Source organism: Eptatretus burgeri, chromosome 5 (genome assembly GCF_056783735.1).
Source record: "Eptatretus burgeri isolate ZD-2024b chromosome 5, Ebu_testis_v1, whole genome shotgun sequence".
NCBI classification, from domain to species: Eukaryota; Metazoa; Chordata; class Myxini; order Myxiniformes; family Myxinidae; genus Eptatretus; species Eptatretus burgeri.
The window spans coordinates 101,911,040-101,928,989 of NC_140965.1; the positions used below are offsets into that span (position 1 = coordinate 101,911,040).

General features: G+C 44.8%; 1 protein-coding gene across 5 annotated transcripts in view; it reads right to left on the minus strand.

Annotated features, from left to right (window-relative positions):
• Positions 1-1,335: 1,335 nt before the first annotated feature.
• Positions 1,336-17,950, minus strand: part of GCLM (glutamate-cysteine ligase modifier subunit) — a 37,936-nt gene continuing 21,321 nt past the window's right edge. For all 5 annotated transcript variants that reach the window (XM_085883241.1, XM_085883237.1, XM_085883240.1 and 2 more), the window contains 4 exons: positions 15,005-15,061; positions 14,408-14,610; positions 3,198-3,312; positions 1,336-3,043 (listed from right to left, as the gene is read on the minus strand). In XM_085883241.1, coding sequence (XP_085739367.1) covers positions 2,880-3,043; positions 3,198-3,312; positions 14,408-14,610; positions 15,005-15,061 — 539 coding nt within the window. In that variant the 3' untranslated portion in view covers positions 1,336-2,879. The remainder of the gene's footprint in view (positions 3,044-3,197; positions 3,313-14,407; positions 14,611-15,004; positions 15,062-17,950) is intronic.

The window sequence follows — 17,950 nt, forward strand, 5'->3', positions numbered from 1 at the left end:
GCTGGTTCCCTGGCGGCTGTGAGCGGATTTGGGCCAAGACCAGGAGGTCGACAGCACCACGGTTTCTCCTGCCCCCCTGACGAGAGCAAGGCCAGCTCGTCCGACGCCAATCCAGGGACTGTTGCGTCCACACCACGGTCCAGCCTGACCACCAGGAATAGCTACGTTGTGTGTGTGTGTGTGTGTGTGTGTGTGTGTGTGTGTGTGTGTGTGTGTGTGTGTGTGTGTGTGTGTGTGTGTGTGTGTGTGTGTGTGTGTGTACCTGGTGCCTTAGAGGGTTTGAGATCTGTATATTCATTGGAATTGTCTGTGTTTTCCCCACGCCCGATCCCACACCATCCCGTCGAATCGCCCTGGATCCCTCTTCTTGCCGAGTCTTGTTATTTCTGGTTAGAGGAATAAACGTTATCAACTCAGTGAAAAGCGACTCGTGCCACCTTCCTCGTCCCGTTTGCGGTGGAGCGATTAGAACCGCCACCTTTGGGTTATAAATAAATAAACCGCCTCCATCGTTTCGGCTCATTCTACGTTGGCGGGACTGTTCAAGTCCCGTGAACGTCACAGTATGTATAATTTAGAATGTGAGTTTGTCTACAAAGTATGGACTACTAGAATGCGAGTACGCTTGTTGAGAATATGAATACATCTTATAAAGTACGTGCCATCATGAACGAGCCTGGTGTCGACTTAAGATCTTGAGGTCCTAACTTTGAGCCGCTGTCGTTCCGTTAATACAACATCAGGTGGGTGGACTCGGCCCGTCATCCTTCCAAAGTCGGCAAAACGAGTACCAGCTTACTGGGAGAAACGAGGCATTCGAGTGTCCTGCATCGGAGCGGCAATCCGTCAAGGACTGTTCCTCTTCGCCACCCATATGCAGCTGAAGACACAAAAGGAGTGGCTCTTCTCCTTCTGTTAGAACGTGAGTTCATCTCTAAAGTATGTACTATTGGGACGTGAATCTACACAATAAGAAACTGAGAAGATCCGTTCGTTCCGCTGTATGAACATAAATCTACGTAGTCACTGCATCGAGTACACACCACACAAAAACACAAACCAAGTCCCTGTGAGAGTGTGCAATCTCTGATTAGCTGTTTTTTTTAATTCCCATAATTTAATCTGAAGTCGAAGATGATTCATCGAGATGACATTGTCCTGTAAACAGTTGAGACAATTTCATTAAAACAGTTACGTAAGAACAAAATGATTAATCAAACAAATTCTCCCACGACCCTCTTTTTATTGTTGCATTTACTCCATTTTATCATTCCTTTCTCTGAACCCCCACCCTCCACTCTCCTCCCCACAACCAAAACGAGCAGAAGTCATTGATGAAAGGTTAGAAAGTAGCAAATCGTGCAACATTTATTAAACAAACAAACAAACAAAATAAAATGCAATTATCCACAAGCCCCAGGAACCTGTATTATGTTCAAATAGTTTCCGAATCATGATAAACAAAGTACGGCTTTAAAGATAAGATTAGCAAGGAAGTCGCAGAGCAAGGGAAGAAAACAGAAAATACCAAATTAAATTCCATCAATCACTGAATTTGGAATCAAATCCCAGCCCGACGTGCGTTTGCCGAGATGAATCGCACGGAAACCGCCGGATCAGGTCCTGGAATCCTTCCGAGAGATGAGCGGCGAGCCGTTTACACGATACATCGGTGTCCAACAATCCGAGAGGGACCTCACGGGATGATCAACATGCGTTTCTGATCTTCATTTTATTTTATTTTTTTGTTATTATTTTTTAAACCAGCCCTCGGCCTCCTCTGCCGTTAAAGCTTTCCACCAAGCCCAACAAAGGAAGAGAGCCGTCTCCTCCACTTTAATCATTAAACTACAATCGTTTGATTTTGTGCAAGATGCAATATTCATGATCGATTCTGTTCACAAAAATCTTACAAGAAAACAAAAAAAAAACAAACATACTTGAATGTTTTTGAAAAAGCACACACACACACGACTACATAAACGCCGTTATACCTTGATGGCAACATCAATCTCAGGTGGAAAATTGGACTTGCTTTGGAAAAAACAAAAACATTCTGACAATGCAAAGCAAGGTCGAAAATCCAGGTGTGTACAATTGAAGCCACCGAAATGATAAGTGTACTATTTTAAATGAAGAACGAAGACTTGAGGCCTGATGCCTTGCCTTGGTGTAGTGTTGGGTGGTTTAGACTGTGGTGGATCGCAAGGCGAACTGCAATATTTTTGCTTCGACGCCAAGGTGCACCGCCGCCGGTTTGCAGCTGGCGTGATGCGTGATGATGATGCTCTTACCATACATGCCAGACATATCATTGCTATTGTGAGCGTGATGGTGACAGAACTATCAGGGGGGTGTGTGGCTATCTCGGAAGCAGTATTCAATTAGTTAGGTCTGGTACGTAGCCTGTGTCGAGCAGCTTGCATATGCGTGCAGCAAGGGGGTACAAACAGCCATTCGCCAAGCCATACTCACCTCCATGGAAATTAAAACAAAATGGATGATAACAACAGGGTTCACATGAAAGCCACATTTGGTCACAAAATAAGGTGGTTCGAGAGGGAGGCACAAACTAATTTCTTCATATAGCTTTTCCACATAGAATTTTACTTTAGCACACCTGGACAGGTACGTTGAAGTGTATGGTCCACCTCTCAACCAAAAGATACATCATCACCCAATGCACAAATTTAATTGCACATTGTCACAAGCCGTATCTTTGTGGCTGTGAAACCATGAAAAGGTGCTGGGTTTTTGTTTGGCCCTCAAAAGTGTGTCGATGATGCACATCATGAAAAGACAATGAGTCACCATTCTCTGCCTCAATCTCCGCACAATACAAAACTCCCTCTTCAACTTGCCAAGTAATATAAATGAGGTTAGAGATGTCGCCAAGCTCCCACCAAGAATCCCTTGCACTTGATGACACCGCGGCATTTGATGACGACAGAGTAGCGGAGGACCCACACAGGTGTCCATCCAGCTGCTGGGATATTCAAGGCATCACCAACTGCACTTTCGAAAGCTGCAGCAGGAAGAATGTCTGAATAAGAGGCAAGGGTGGAGGGGGGGCAGTGGGGGAGAAAAACCAAATTGTGCTTAGTCACAAACTTATGGCAATGATATGTGAAAAACACATGGGTATGAAGGAGAGGTCTGCAAGTTGCTGAAATGAGCAAATCGAGCAAAACGCTCACCAGCAGCATCATTGTGCGTCAGAAGCTGGATGTCAAACTTCTTGGCAAAGGCAGTGAGCTCGGGTGGCATTACACAGCATGATGCAAGGTTCACCTGGTTACTCACTGGTTTCACCTGGTAAAGAACAATGCATACAATGATGAGTATATTACAGACAAAAAAACCAAAAATATTTATCTGACCCTTCATGAAGTTTCGTTGGTGGCAGTGCAGTCATTGTATGCAAAGAAAGGTGACCATAGGCCAATGTGGTCAACTTTGCACTGGATCCATTCAGAGGACTTGGCCAGGGTACCAGATCTAAATGCTATTCTTTGACAAAGACCTTTAAATTCCCAAAGTTAATGGAAAACAAAAAAACAAAAAACGACAACCACTTGATGTCCTTTTTGAAGTCTGTGCTTCACCATTCTTCACCCCCATTGGCACCACATCAGAATCGCTGCTTTCAGTGTCCGACACCCGGGATCGAGCCCGGACAGGCACGGCGCGCATCCCACAATGACATTACAAACCGAGCTGTCCTCCGACCAACCCAACCCATGTCTTTGGGCTGGTGTCCATACAAGTGATGCTCGAAACTCCACGTGTCCATAATGCCTGCATGCCATGTTTCACCAGCAGAAAGTTTTCATTTACAAACCAATGAATGAATGGATGAATAAATAGTTTTTGAGTTGAAGACTTATTAACTGCCCAACGATAAACATTCTACGAACATGTGACTTACAAACACAACTGATAAATCCTCCAAAGTCCTTTTATGGAAGGGATTAAAGAAATGTAAAATAAAGGATTTTTTTTTTTTAATCTGTCAAGTCACAAATCTCTGGTCAGTTTTGCGAGAGGAGGGTCGATCAATGAATGCATTATGGTTCAGGTCGCTTTAAACAGGGAGCCAATCATGTGCAGTATTTTGGTTTTTTTTTTAAATGGGTGGAAGTTAATCGAGTCAAATGGAATCAGAAATATCATGAGCTTTCAAAAACTAGTGAAAGGGTAACAACTCAATAAAAATGCTTCTTTGATGCAATATTCAGCGACGTCATGACTGGAGTTTCTGTTCAGCCTGGGAGGTCCGGCGGTTTTAAACCCCGGCCAAGTCATATCAAAGATTTTAAAATGGTGCGTGCCGATTCCTTGCTACGTTCAGGATTTTAAAATAGTGGGGCGACTTAGCATAACAATTGTGCATTTTGTGAGGAAAGCACCAAATTTGGCACACTAGTAGCCTATCGTATTATGAACAGATTTGGGTATTGGGCCATCTCAAATTTTTGATGGCAGTGGAAAATGGCTGCCACAGCCATCAGCGGCTGAATTTGAGATGGCCCAATATCCAAATCTGTTCATAATATGTTAGGCTACGAGTGTGCCACATTTGGTGCTTTCCTCACAAAATGCACAATTCTTATGCTATATTTAGCTAAGTTGCCACACTAAAAGCATAAAACACGGACAAACAACGATAGGTTGGCAACCATTGCAGACAGAAGCTTTGATTTGATTCGACCAAATGGCCTACTCCTGCATTTAAATCTGTATAATAATTAATGCGCTTGTTCGTCCATGTGTTTGTCTGTCTGTCTGTAACATTCCGTTCCGCCCATTAGTTGGACAGTTCACCTGACCCCACCCGTAATGGCCACTTGAGGGGGGGGGGGGATATTCGGTCACCATGTTGGGGATTACTGTTATGTGAAGTGAAACATATTCGGAGCAGTCATATTCACAATCGCCATGCCCTCCCTACAAGTTTTCCCTTCATTATAAAATGACCAAAGCAAGAGTTAAAGGATGCTGATAGGTGTCATGGGCCTTGTGAAGATAAGCCTCAGCAATCTAGGCAGTGCTCTATTGCCTTATACATCACCCAAATAACTGTGTAAAATTCTCTCAAGCAGGACAAAAACACATATTATATCTTTCCCCATATCTTGCAGGATTGTGAGTTGGACAGGCGACCATGACGGAGCAAGGACCTGCTGCTTTCAGTCACATATCTTTTCCGCATATCTCGTGGGATTGTGAGTTGGCCAGGTCACCGTGACCTGAGGGGGGGGGGGGGGAATTTGACTCTAACTCCTTGAAGTCATATTTTACAATGTGCGGATGTTCTGCGAGTCCCTGCTAGTTGTTCTGTGAGATGTTCTGCGAATATGAATACGACCAGATAACTCGGTTCTACCAGGTTGTTGTAAGGAGATTCATTCCCAATAGGCAAGGGCGTAGCCAGAGGTACAGAGGCGATGAGGCGAAGAGAGGTTAACTTGGTTGATGTGAATTGTGATAGGAGTGGAGATAAGAGTATTCAGAGCACTGCCGGGTAGCTTTGATAGTTTACTCCCCAGGGAGCTCAGATGGCCAGAGGGCTCAGGCCAGATCATATTTCAGGAAATGAGCGACGAGGAAACTGCCTCGTCTGCCTCAGCCTGGCTACGCCAGAGATAGGGTGTGGAATATTTAGGGAGTTTGCCAGGAATGTCCTCTGACAGCATAATGGCAGGGGCCCTTGGAATCTTCAATGCCCACAGACTAATTCCAGCAGATGGGACACCCATTATAACGTGCATCCGAGGGACGGCATACACATCGATGAATCACCTTGCCTGTGAAACACCAGGATGGCAATTTATAGCTGGATCGAGATGCAAACCCAGGCGAGATAGTTCAGAGACAAGTGTGTGTTCCTCTCGGCCAGTGATTTTCACTATATTTTAGAAGGGGGCCACTTTTGCTGACAAGACATCAGCGTGAGAGCTACCACATCACCTGCAAGAACCCAAAATAGCTGCTATTAAGGCCCCACCTCCACATACTTTTCCCCTCCCCCCCTTATGGTTAATGGGCTGCAAGCATAATTGTTTGCATACTGCCATCGACTGGTGTCGTTATGTTACTTTTATGCATTACATTGGAACACTCATTTGAACCCATTGAGTCAATTTGATTTGTGGTGGATTATGATGGGCCGTTTTCACATTTGTGTGTTATCGGCCGCACGTCAGGGGCCACACTTTTGGCCATCAGGGGCCGCCAGTGGCTTGCGAGCCGCACAATGAAGAACAAGGCTCTCGAGTCTTGGCCATCCTGCAAGTGAATGCAACAAATATCCATATGCAAAAATAATTTCTTTATTACCTCCATCACCAAAGGTGAAGGAGGTTATGTTTTCACCCCTATCTGTTTGTGTACAGAATATCTCAAAAGGTTGTGGATGGATCCGGGTGAAATTTTGAGGACATGTTCAGTGTGTTACAATGACAAACTGACTAGATTTTGGTGAAAATCCAAATACGGATCCGATCTGATAATTTTTAAAGCGATTCTTCACCATTGAGAGATCGTGTTAACTGATATATTGTTGTGGGCTGGGGTTCGGTGGCGATAATCGACCACTAGGTGGAGCAGTAGAGTGGTCTCCCACCGAACACCCGGTATTTAGGTCATGACTCTCGGACAATCCCGAAAGGTCACAGGTTCCTTAGCGGACCGTGGTCGCCAATATTTTGACGGCATGGGGTATGGTTAATTGCCTAATTTCTATATACCTAAGTACCCAAGTCGTCCAACTACCGGGGAAAACCACACCGTCGACCGACTTTGTCCGAACCGAGTCGCTATCACCGACTCAGATCTGGCGTAACCGAGCGGAAGCTACCAAAGCCGTGCCGGACCAAATGAACAATTTACGGCACGAAAGGCCTCCCTAATTCTCAAGTCCGAACCATGCTGGGTCAATTAAAGAAAGCACAGAAAACGAGCTGGTACATTGAACAGGGGTATATTTATAACAATAATCGGGGAGGGGAGACACAAAGCAGAGTTATCACGAATAAAAGGCAGGCAATGTACAATGAGCAAAAGCACTTAACAATCCTACTTAAAGACGGGGCACACGGACACGCACACACACACAAAAGAAATGGACCCGTGGGTCTTTAGTCGGTGGAGCCCGGCCGGGGTACCTGTCCCGCCTCGTGCGGTCACACCGACCCGAACCACCACGGTGGGACTCGAACCTATGACCTGAAGTCCACGGCCCACGACCCTGACTGCTCGAGCACCACCACACTCTTCAGTCACCACCACCATGGTGAGCCACCGCAAAGGACCGCAGGCCGCTCGAACCACGACCGCAGACCGCCATCACCACGATCCTGCAGAACACCCTCGTCCTGACCACCACTCAGCCACGACGACAGATCGCCCGGCAATCGCCACGATCTCCTCTCTGCCGAACCCTGGTCCAGACAACCACTCTACTCTTCTGAGGTGGGAGGGGTCTCTTCTCCTCGCCACTCGCCTCCTGATTGGACGGTCCGTTGTCAGGCGACGCGTGGTGGCCCTTCATTGGTCGGGCTGAACACTCCATCTGGCTAAGGCGGAGCCAGCCCTGAGGTGACGAAACCTCCGCTCACATCCGTGGTCCCGAACATGTGCGTAATGGCGACCGGGTCGAGTGAGGGTGGTGTCGTTGTTGTTGTTGATGAGGATGTAATAAACCTGACTATAAAATAACTCGCAGCGCACACATGTAATTCCCATTAGACAAAGACTATGGATTCTAACTATAAACACATACCTATCGAAAAAACTAAACTACGGGGACTGCTGACTGTCTGTGTGCAAATGTCTTCCAAATCCGTAACAATATAACACGAGATCTCAAAGTTGTGGACGGATTTGGATAAAACTTGGTGGACATGTTGTGTGTGCCACAAGGACGAATTGATTCGATTTTGGTGAAGATCCGAATCCAAATCTGGATAAGACAAGTATTTAATATAAGTGATTCTTCACCGTTCAGAGATCGGGCCAAAAACTATATAGTATTGGATAGCATATTTCAAAAATTACCCCCAGGTGGGGGTGACGGTCATCTCAATAATGTTTTTTTTACCATCATAATCGATGAACCGTTGCCAGATATCTCCTAAAATGACAGACGAGATAGGTTTTGAAAATGGCGACTTTCACAACTTTCGTGACCTCGTGACCTTGACCCTGACCTCAAATCCGGGAAAGAAATATGTCGTTGGGTATCACTCATCGACCTCTACCCACATACCAAATTTCATCAAGATCGGAAGTAAAAAGTTTTCTTTGTACCGGGAGGTGTTTTTGACCATCTTCCAGGTTACGTGGCGGCCAAACGGGACGGAAATTCAAAAATCTGTCCGGTTAGATACAAGATAATATTCTTTACTATCATAATCAATAAACAGTTGCCGAATATCTTGTAGAATGGCAGACTAGATAGGTTTTGAAAATGGCGATTTTTATAACTTACGTGACCTCGTGACCTTGACTCTGACCTTGAACCCGGACAAATGTTATATCGCTGTGCAACACTCATCGACCTCGACCCACATACTAAGTTTCATCAAGATCGGAAAGAAAAATTGTTGACGGACGGACATACGGACGAACATTTGGACCGGCTTTATTAGGTCATCTCAGTAGAAATGACCTAAAAATGTATTGGGGTGATATGTTCTTGTGGATCAAGCATTACGTGGTGGGGGTATGCGCTCTACCGAGTGCCCTTAAAGTTATCTATCTGTAATTCCAGGTGTGTGTGTGTGTGTGTGTGTGTGTGTGTGTGTGTGTCCGCTGTTTCTCGACAACCACTGGTCCCATCTAATTGAAACTTGCCAGGTATATTACTGGGGACCTGAGGATGTGCCTTTTCAAGGTTTGATATTAATCGGACAAGTGGTTCCCAAGTTATGGCCATTTATTTACCAAACCAATGACAAGACACGTTGCTGCATCGGCGTGGCCGATGGAGAAAGGGCGCCATTTAGTTACCGTGGCATAGAAGTGGCAATGGTCAATGGCAGCGAATGTCATGGCAAGCAAAGCCAGGGAGGTAAACTTGATTTTAATTTGGATTTTAAGTAACTCTGTGTGTGTAAGTATCACAGCCGTTGTAACTTCAATGAAAACGATAATTCGTGGAATGCATGTGAACATTCCGTACGGGCACGTACCACTTCCGGATAGTGATGACTTACTGTATTCTAATAATTTCTCGATTTCTTGTGCGCATTTATAGATAAACACAATGCCCCAATCTAGTCATCGTTTACGAGAGCGAAGGAACGGCCTGTGTGGTTGTTTGAATGTTTTTTTTTTGGGGGGGGGGAGGGGGTTGCACGTACGGCCACGCACGTACGGCCACGCGAGAGTGAAGGAATGACCTTGTGGGTGTTTCTGGCACGCGGTTTGAAAGATTTTTTTTTGTTTTTCGTTTTGCACATACTGCCACACACTAGTAATAATGGATGCCCGCATACAACCATATCCAGACATTTTGGGATGAAAACCCAATCAAAGGCCTTGTTCATTCGATCATCGTCTTGGTCAATCAGCCTCTTATCGTGGTGGCAATCATTTGAGATCACCCCTCCGAAGGAGGAAAAACATTACAAGCCATTCAATGAGTGATTCAATAAAATACAAGTGAAGTTACTCATTATAGATGGTCATCGTCAGTATTTTCATGCTGACGCCCCAGGTTATAATTGGCGTTGCATCTGTTGTTCACAAGTATATGAAAAACTGTCACAGAGACTTTAAAATGAATCATCTTCAATACATTATAAAATACTTGGAAGACCCCCCAAAATTTTTTTTTAAGGAATGCTTTATCTAAGGTCTTTTTTTATTGCAACTCTTGTCAAAACGAGAGGGCTGCTGATGGTTCTCAGTATGGCCAACTCGTAATATTGTAGTGCCGGTTTCGGTGGCGAGGACGACCGCCAGATGGAGCAGTTGAGCCGTCTCCCACCGAACACTGGAATTGAAGGTCGTAACCTTCGGATAACTCCGAAGGTCAGGGGTCCCTTTGTGGATTGTGGACGCCAATATTTTGACGGCGTGGCGTAGGGTTAATTGTCTAATTCCAATTTACCTAAGTACCCACGCCGTCTAACTACCGGGGAAGCCACACCCTCGGCCGACTTTGTCCGAACCGAGTCGCTGTTACCGACTCGGATCCGGTGTAACCGAGCGGGGATTACCAAAGCCTGCCGGACCAAATTAACAATTTACGGCACAACGGCCTCCCTATTTCTCAAACCCGAACCATGCTGGGTCAATGATAGAAACGACAGGCAACGAGCTGGTACATTTAACACAGGGTTTATTGATAATGGGGAGAGGGAGACAAAGAGCAGAGTTAAACCGAATATAATCCAATGTACAATGATTCATGGGACTTATACTGTTTCTACTTAAAGACTGGGCCCACAGACACACACACACACACACACACACACACACACACACACACGCACGCACGCACGCACGCACGCACGCACGCACGCACGCACGCACGCACGCACGCACGCACGCACGCACGCACGCACGCGCACACACACACACACACATACACACACACACACAAAAACACGCGCACACGCACACACACACACACACACACACACAAACACACACCCAAAAAGAAATGGACCCCACCGGGTCTTTATTCGGTCCTCCAGCGGAGGAGGATAGTTCAGCTGGGGGGACAGAGTTCCGTGGTGTACCTGTCCGCGTCGTGCGGCTTGCTGACCTGCCCCTGTGGAGCCTGGGATTCTTGGCGGGGAAGTCGGACGCTCCGACCACCAGCCCGCATACTCCAACACAAACCACCACGGTGGGACTCGAACCCGCAAGGTCAGCTTTGCACCAAGCGCCGAGGAGAAGACCAGGGACGAAGACCGACGACCATGACAAGGAGCGCCCAGCAGGCCAGCACACAGGGGGGTGTCCGACCAACCACTTTTCTCCCGCACCACTCGATTCTCTTATCCCCTCCCCCAAGCGGGGTGGGGGGGGGGGAAATCCACTGTCTGGAAACTCGCCTCCGGATTGGATGGGGCGTTTCGGGTCTCGTGGTGACTAGCTGTGATTGGATGAGGGTCATGGTAAGCGGGGAAAAACACACCCCTTCTGGCCGGAGTCTGTGTGGCTGTTTTGGCGCTTCTCTCTTCTTTGTCGCTTAAGGCCCGGTCACACCTTGACGTTTTAGCCAACGTATGCCGATTTTTGATTTTTTTTTCTAAAACGCTGGCACACGTTGAATACGTTATGGGTAAGTTTTGATAACATTGAGAGCACGCTGAAAAACACTGCCATACGTCGTTGTACGTTGGCTTTAAACGTTGTACTTTTTGGTTGTCCTCAAATTTTTTCATGCTTGAAATTTCATGACGTATGCCGGCGTATGACTCACACGTTCCACTACGCTGGCCACAAGTTGTATGCACAGTCTGCGATCATTGACAGACGTCAACACATGCTACTTGTAAATTAATCATAAGTTGAGACAAGCCGAGGTAATGTTTAGCGTACCCGAAACTTATTTCTAACCAATGATTAACGTGTTGTTGGCACGTTACGCGATCGTTGCCACACATCGACAGACGTTACTTTTAAGTTACTCATAGGCTGAAAGACGTCGGTATAATGGATCGTCCTTGCGTCAGCGTCCACGGCCACGGCCAGGACACTTATTTGCAGCATTCTTCAAACTTTTCTTCGGCATGACGAGGATGTTCACACTTCGATGTCTAGCTTGGCTATGATTCCAATTGTCCATCGGCAGCGTCTATTTAAAATAGTCGAGTTTGAGCGTTTTAACACGTTCAGAAGAAATGCTTCAAATTTCAAAACCCCAGCGTCAAAAAACAAAGGCGAGTGACAGCAATTTAAATCGTTGATTGTAAACAATGAAAATAGCTGAGTGGTACCGTTTAAAAGTCGTTGAGTGTAAAAAAATCCAATTGTTGAGCGCAAGCGTCTACTTTCAATAGTGGGGTTTGAGCAATTTAGCACGTTCAATAGAAACGATTAAAATTTCCGAGCGCCAGCTTCAAAAAACAAAGGCGAGTGACAGCAATTTAAATCGTTCATTGTAAACAATGAAAATAGCTGAGTGGTACCGTTTAAAAGTCGTTGAGTGTAAAAAAAAATCCAATTGTTGAGCACAAGCATCTACTTTCAATAGTGGAGATGCAGCCATTTAAATCGTTGAGTGGCAGCCTATGAATAGCAAACCCTACGTCACCGGCAAAGATAAACTGCCGCACGATATGGATAAGTTAGGCTATCGTTGGGCATAGTTTGTGAACGCCGGCTTCACGATAATTATTCGTTGGTATATCGTATCTATAAGTAATCAAAGCGCTCTATGCACATCATTCATTCATTGTGCATTTGTCCAACCCGTTATGAATAGACCTAAATCGTAAAAACAAGCTATAGCTCATTGTTGAAAAAGCCCCATAAAAAATTAGCCGCGAAGAACTTCGAACAATGGTGAAAAGATGTCTCCTACCCGTGGACACGCAGACGCAAGGACGATCCATCATAACCCACACCCTCCCCCTCACACTCACCTACTACTGCCAACATGAACAAACTACTACTAATACTAATACTAATACTAATACTGTTACTGCTGACATGGACATCGACTCAAAAAGGACTCGAAAACACTGTTGGGTTCCCCTTTTATGAGCAGCATTTTTATATACCAATTCCCAAAACCGCTGGGAACACGTCTTTATATGGCAATTGTAAGCTAGAAACACGTTCATTTATTTTTTTTTGTCAACCGGAAGACGTCATTGGAATACGTCTACATACGTCGATGTGTGTTGGGACTACGTAAAGAATTGGTTCAAAGCACGTCAAACATAAGTTAGAAATAAGTTTCGCGTAAAAAAAGACATTACCGCGACATGTTTCGACTTATGAGTAGCTTATAAGTAGCGTTTGTGGACGTGTGTAAACGTCCACATATCGTGTGTAAAACTTATCCCCATCGCATGCGGAACGTGTGTCATACGCCGAGTACGTCGTAAAATTTTGAACATGTTTAAAATTTCTTGACGTACTCTACTTACTACGACATATGATAGCGTACTTTAGTGTTCTACTCACGTATACCAAACTTACTCATACCGTATTTGACGTGCCCCAACGTTTTAGACACATTTTTCTTAGGTCGGCATACGCTGGCAAGATCGCCAAGGTGTGACCGCGATGTTGTCACTTCCATTTCTACGGCAGTTATGATTCGAATCGTTGTGCGTCAGCCTTTTAATAGGCTACGTCACGACATCGTCGGTGATGCGTGCAACGCGCTATGCCTAAGATAGACTATCGTTGGGCATCGGTTGTGTAGGCCGACAACAGGTTCAGCATTCGTTGGTATAAGTTATCTATAACACAACGAAACGTTCTGTGTCCGTTACCAATGCGTTATACATAAGACCAAGTCGCCATGAATACGTCTGAATCTTAAAAAAAAAAACATCAAAAGTTCAACGTAAACCAGCGTTTTACATAAATTTTAATACGTTGCCATCCCTGGCTAAAACGTCAAGGTGTGACCGGACCTTTAGTCGAGACATTCTTCTTTCCCTGGGCGTTCTGGCTTCCCATTGGCTGGGGTGTGCGTGCGATGCTCGCCCTTCGCTCATTGGGCAGAGGAAACACTCCATGTCCCTTTTTTGGCGTGGGGCTCCGATCTGAGGCGATGGAAGCCCCGCTCACGTCTGTGCTCAGCACGGATGCGCGTGAGGAAGGCCGATGGTGGCAGTAGCGAAGGAGGACATTGTTGTTGTTGGATATTAATTCTAAACTAAAAAATAACTCGCAGTGCACATACACTTAATCACCTATTAAACATTGGGACGGGACCCTAACTTTCAACACATACTTATCAAAATATCTGAACTGTGGGGACTCTGGCTGTTGTGTGCAAATGGCTGCCAGATTCGTAACAATATTAGCCAATTAATTGATAGCACTTGAAATTCTGCCGCATAATAATGAAAAAGGTTTTTTTTTTTAAGTGGGACACCATGGACACCAAGACTAAAAACACTTAATGTCTCCCTGTGGGAACAAAAGTAATAATAATAAAAAGTGGAAAATTAAATAATTGAAAATGTATATGAAATAATTGGCAAAAAATCAAATTGAAAATTTGAAAAAAAAAAAATTAAAAATTTAAATATTTGATAAAATAAATTATGAAATAATTTTAAAAACAATGAAAAAAATATTCTTCAAAAAGCAGGTCACCATGGACACCAAGACAACACTTAATGCCTCCCTCTAGGAACCAAAATTAAAAAGACTATCTAATTTGGAATCTGGAGTCATACAAAATATCACCAGAACATCACACCTCTGCCCAGTGGTAAAGAGTTTCCAGTTGAGATACGTCCAAGTCTGAAGTCCCAAGGCTGGCAATGCTACCGGCGGCCACGAGCTGCTGGAGCTCCAACCACGATGCCTTCAAGTGCTCGTTCAGTGGGTCGTTCTCCAGAGATGTGGGCGGAAGGGCCATCATGACCGTATCGAGGTGAGCCACACCGAGTGCTTCACTCACTGGTCATCGTGCAAAAAAAAAAGAAGAAGGTACAATCATTAAATTGGAGGAGCACATGTTTAGATATGTGTCGATCGTCGTTTTTGGACACGGAAAACAAGGCATTTAATCAACAGACCATTGACTGAAGTATACTAACTGCCATGGGGAAAGCAAGGAGAATCTCACATTTCAGACTTTAACCCACAATCCGAGCTTTTGCTTTCGCCCCGACGAAGGGTTAACAACCAAAACAACAGCTTCTTTCTTCCTGCGACGGTCAAACAAAGCTTGACAATTAAATCTATTAGTTCGGTCAGGTAAGGCTATCACGGAGCAACGATCTGATTTTGAACTCATTGATGTGCTTATCTAAAATGCCTCGTTTTAATTTGAAGGAACGTATGCACATACCTTTTTCAATGGCTTCTTTCAGTGCCCTGGGCTGATTTTGCAGAAGAAAGACCTTGGCTAAATTTTGCAGAAGAAAGGAAAAGACAAAAAATGAAAATAAGAACACGAGGATTGTATAAAAGAAGCCAAACATGTTAAAACAGGCTTTATTTACCGATTCAGGAAACCATGATGAGACAGACCATGAGGAACCAAGAGGCTTGACATGACATGGTCAATTCCATTGTAACGGAATTACAAATTAGAGAAATTCTGGCCTTGTTTTGACATGCTGTATAGTCCAGTAATAAATTCAAGAAAGAAAAGTTTGAATCTTTGAAAAGGTTAATGTATACCTCATCTTTACAAATTAAATCAAGAATGGACGAACAATACATTCAGAATTAAATGGGAGCAGTTGAGGTCCGGTAATGGAATTGCATCCAAAAATCAGTTATTTGTTCCTCTAAAATTACAAAGGGATTCCTCTGAAATATAAAGCATCGTGAATAAGAATGTCACATTTATGAATCAACACATATTGGCTAAACATCGGAAGGGATGTTTTGCACTACATCTAAAATTTTTGTATATAATTCAGTCATGTCAAGAGGAAGGCAGTGGTAATGGAATTACGGAATAGTAACGGACTTGTGACGTTTGAAATTTACCTGTAAATGTGCTGTGTGCCTTGGTCAGGAAAATGTTACATAAATACCTGAGAACTTGAAGCATTGCTCATTATTCAGTAAAAATGTTAAGTGGTCACTCAGACCACATTGAAGAAAGCTGTGGTGAAATTAGCCATTTATCTTCACCAACTCCTTTTGACTGATCTTTTTCAAGTGGTCCTACCCATTTCAAGCTCTGGTGCCATGAAGCAATAACTAGTGTCGGTATATTTGAGGTACCGTCGGACCCCACTATTTGCGGGGGATACGTTCGTGAAAAATGCCGTGAATGTCTGGGCATTGTTTAATATATATATACATACTTTATTTTATATGGTCTAAGTTCTTGGAGAAGAGCGATTACACAGAAGAAATGGAATCACAGGAGAAAGGGGAAACCCTATCAGCAGGGCGGAGAGAGAAACTAGTCAGAGACTGACAAACAAGGGATGCAGGTAACGATGAGGGATAAAGGAAAATGCAAAGGGTGGATAATATGGATACATAAGCAAAACTGTTTGACCAGTTTGTGATTTTGTTAAGGTCTGAAGAGAGGAAAGAGCTTGCTGCCTGTCTGTCATAAGGATGAGAGATGTCACGGCAGAGGGTAGAGTCATCAGCAAAAATATAGAGTATTTTCAGGAGTGTCAGTGAGATCATTGATGAAGATTAGGAATTTTATGGGGCAGAGAACACTGCTTTGGGGTACTCCAGCCTTGACAGGAAGAGAAGATTAAAGGGTTCCGTTGAGAGCCACATGTGTAAAAGAGTGGAGGAAGTCAGTGATCCAAGAGTGGAGTTGGCCTTGGATTCCATAGGCAGACAGTTTGGAGAGTAAGGCAGGATGTCAGACTCTATCAAAATCTCGAGATATGTCCAGAGAGACCACCCAGACCTCATGACTGATATTGAGGGCCTCCATCCATTGGTGGGAGAGTAGAAGCAGCATGTCCAAGGTAGAGTGGCCAGGTCTGAATCTGAATTGATGATCTGAGATGAGGCTGTTTGATAAAAGGAATGATTTTATGTCATCTGCAATGATGGATTCCATGACCTTTCTGATGATTGGAAGTACTACAGTAAGCTAATTGGGCTGTAGTTAAGGGGATCTGTTTTTGCATCTTTTTATGTAATACTGTGATGTTGGCTGATTTCCAATTTCAAAGGTGGATAGAGGAGACCAGTCCTAAAGTGTTTAAAATTAAAAATGAATATTAAAACGTGAATACGCGAAGCGCGAATGTCGAAGCAGGTCACACACCTTATGACCCGCGAATACACGGGGTCTGCGAATAGCAAGGTTCGACAGTACTTGACATATGCAACTTTAACCACATAATTAGCATTTGATGCACTTGGAAAGGGAATTACAGCTGGGCAATTTTTGGACAGTGCCAATTCATCTCGGTTGAATGTCTATCTTTTCTGTCTATATAGCAGTGTACATGGTGTGAAAAACATTTAATTTACATTTCAAAAATGACCTCAATTGCCACACACATTTATTGATACACCAGCAAATACAACCCGTCGCTTCGCTGATGGGAATATCAAGGGATGGGGAGAAAGAGGAAGGGAGAGGAGATGGAGGGGGTGAGGAGGGGTAGGGGAGCTAGGAAGGAAGAGGCAGGGAGAACAACGCCTCACCAAATGTTGCCATACACTCTGGAAGGAGGGGGGAGCGAGGAGGATGGGGGAGAGAGAGGAGGTGGGAAGGGGGAGAGTGGGGAGGGGCAGTGATTTTTGGGAGGAGGAAAGCATGAGGGGTGGGGGTTTTGGACTTACGTTTGGTCAGGGGAATTGAGGTGAAATGGTGGGGGAAGGGGTTCTCAACTTACGTTTGGTCGTGGGACTTGTGGAGGTGGGGGGGGGGGATAGTGCAGGATTGAACGAAACGGGGTACGTTAAAACAGCACGCGGAAACCATCCAGAGATGTCCATGGGGGGGGGGTAGAGAGGGGAGGGGGTTCAGAAGGAGGTAAGCATGAGGGGAGAGGGAGGGAAGGCAGCATGATGGGAAAGAAAGACAGTATGAGGGGAAGGGAAGGGAACACAGCATGCATGGAGGGGAAAGGAAGGCAGCACGAGGGGAGGAGAAGGCAGTGTGAGGTGAAGGCAAAGGTGTTAAAACACACCCAAACAGCAACATTTTCTTTTTAACCACCAGGTTCTATATAAAAACCGGGTGGAGCATTTAAAACTCACCCTATCTACTGGCAAAGGCCTGCCTGCACATGCAGTGACCTTTGCACCCCTCTGGTCGGCTCACTCCAAATCTGATTTGTACATGCAACCC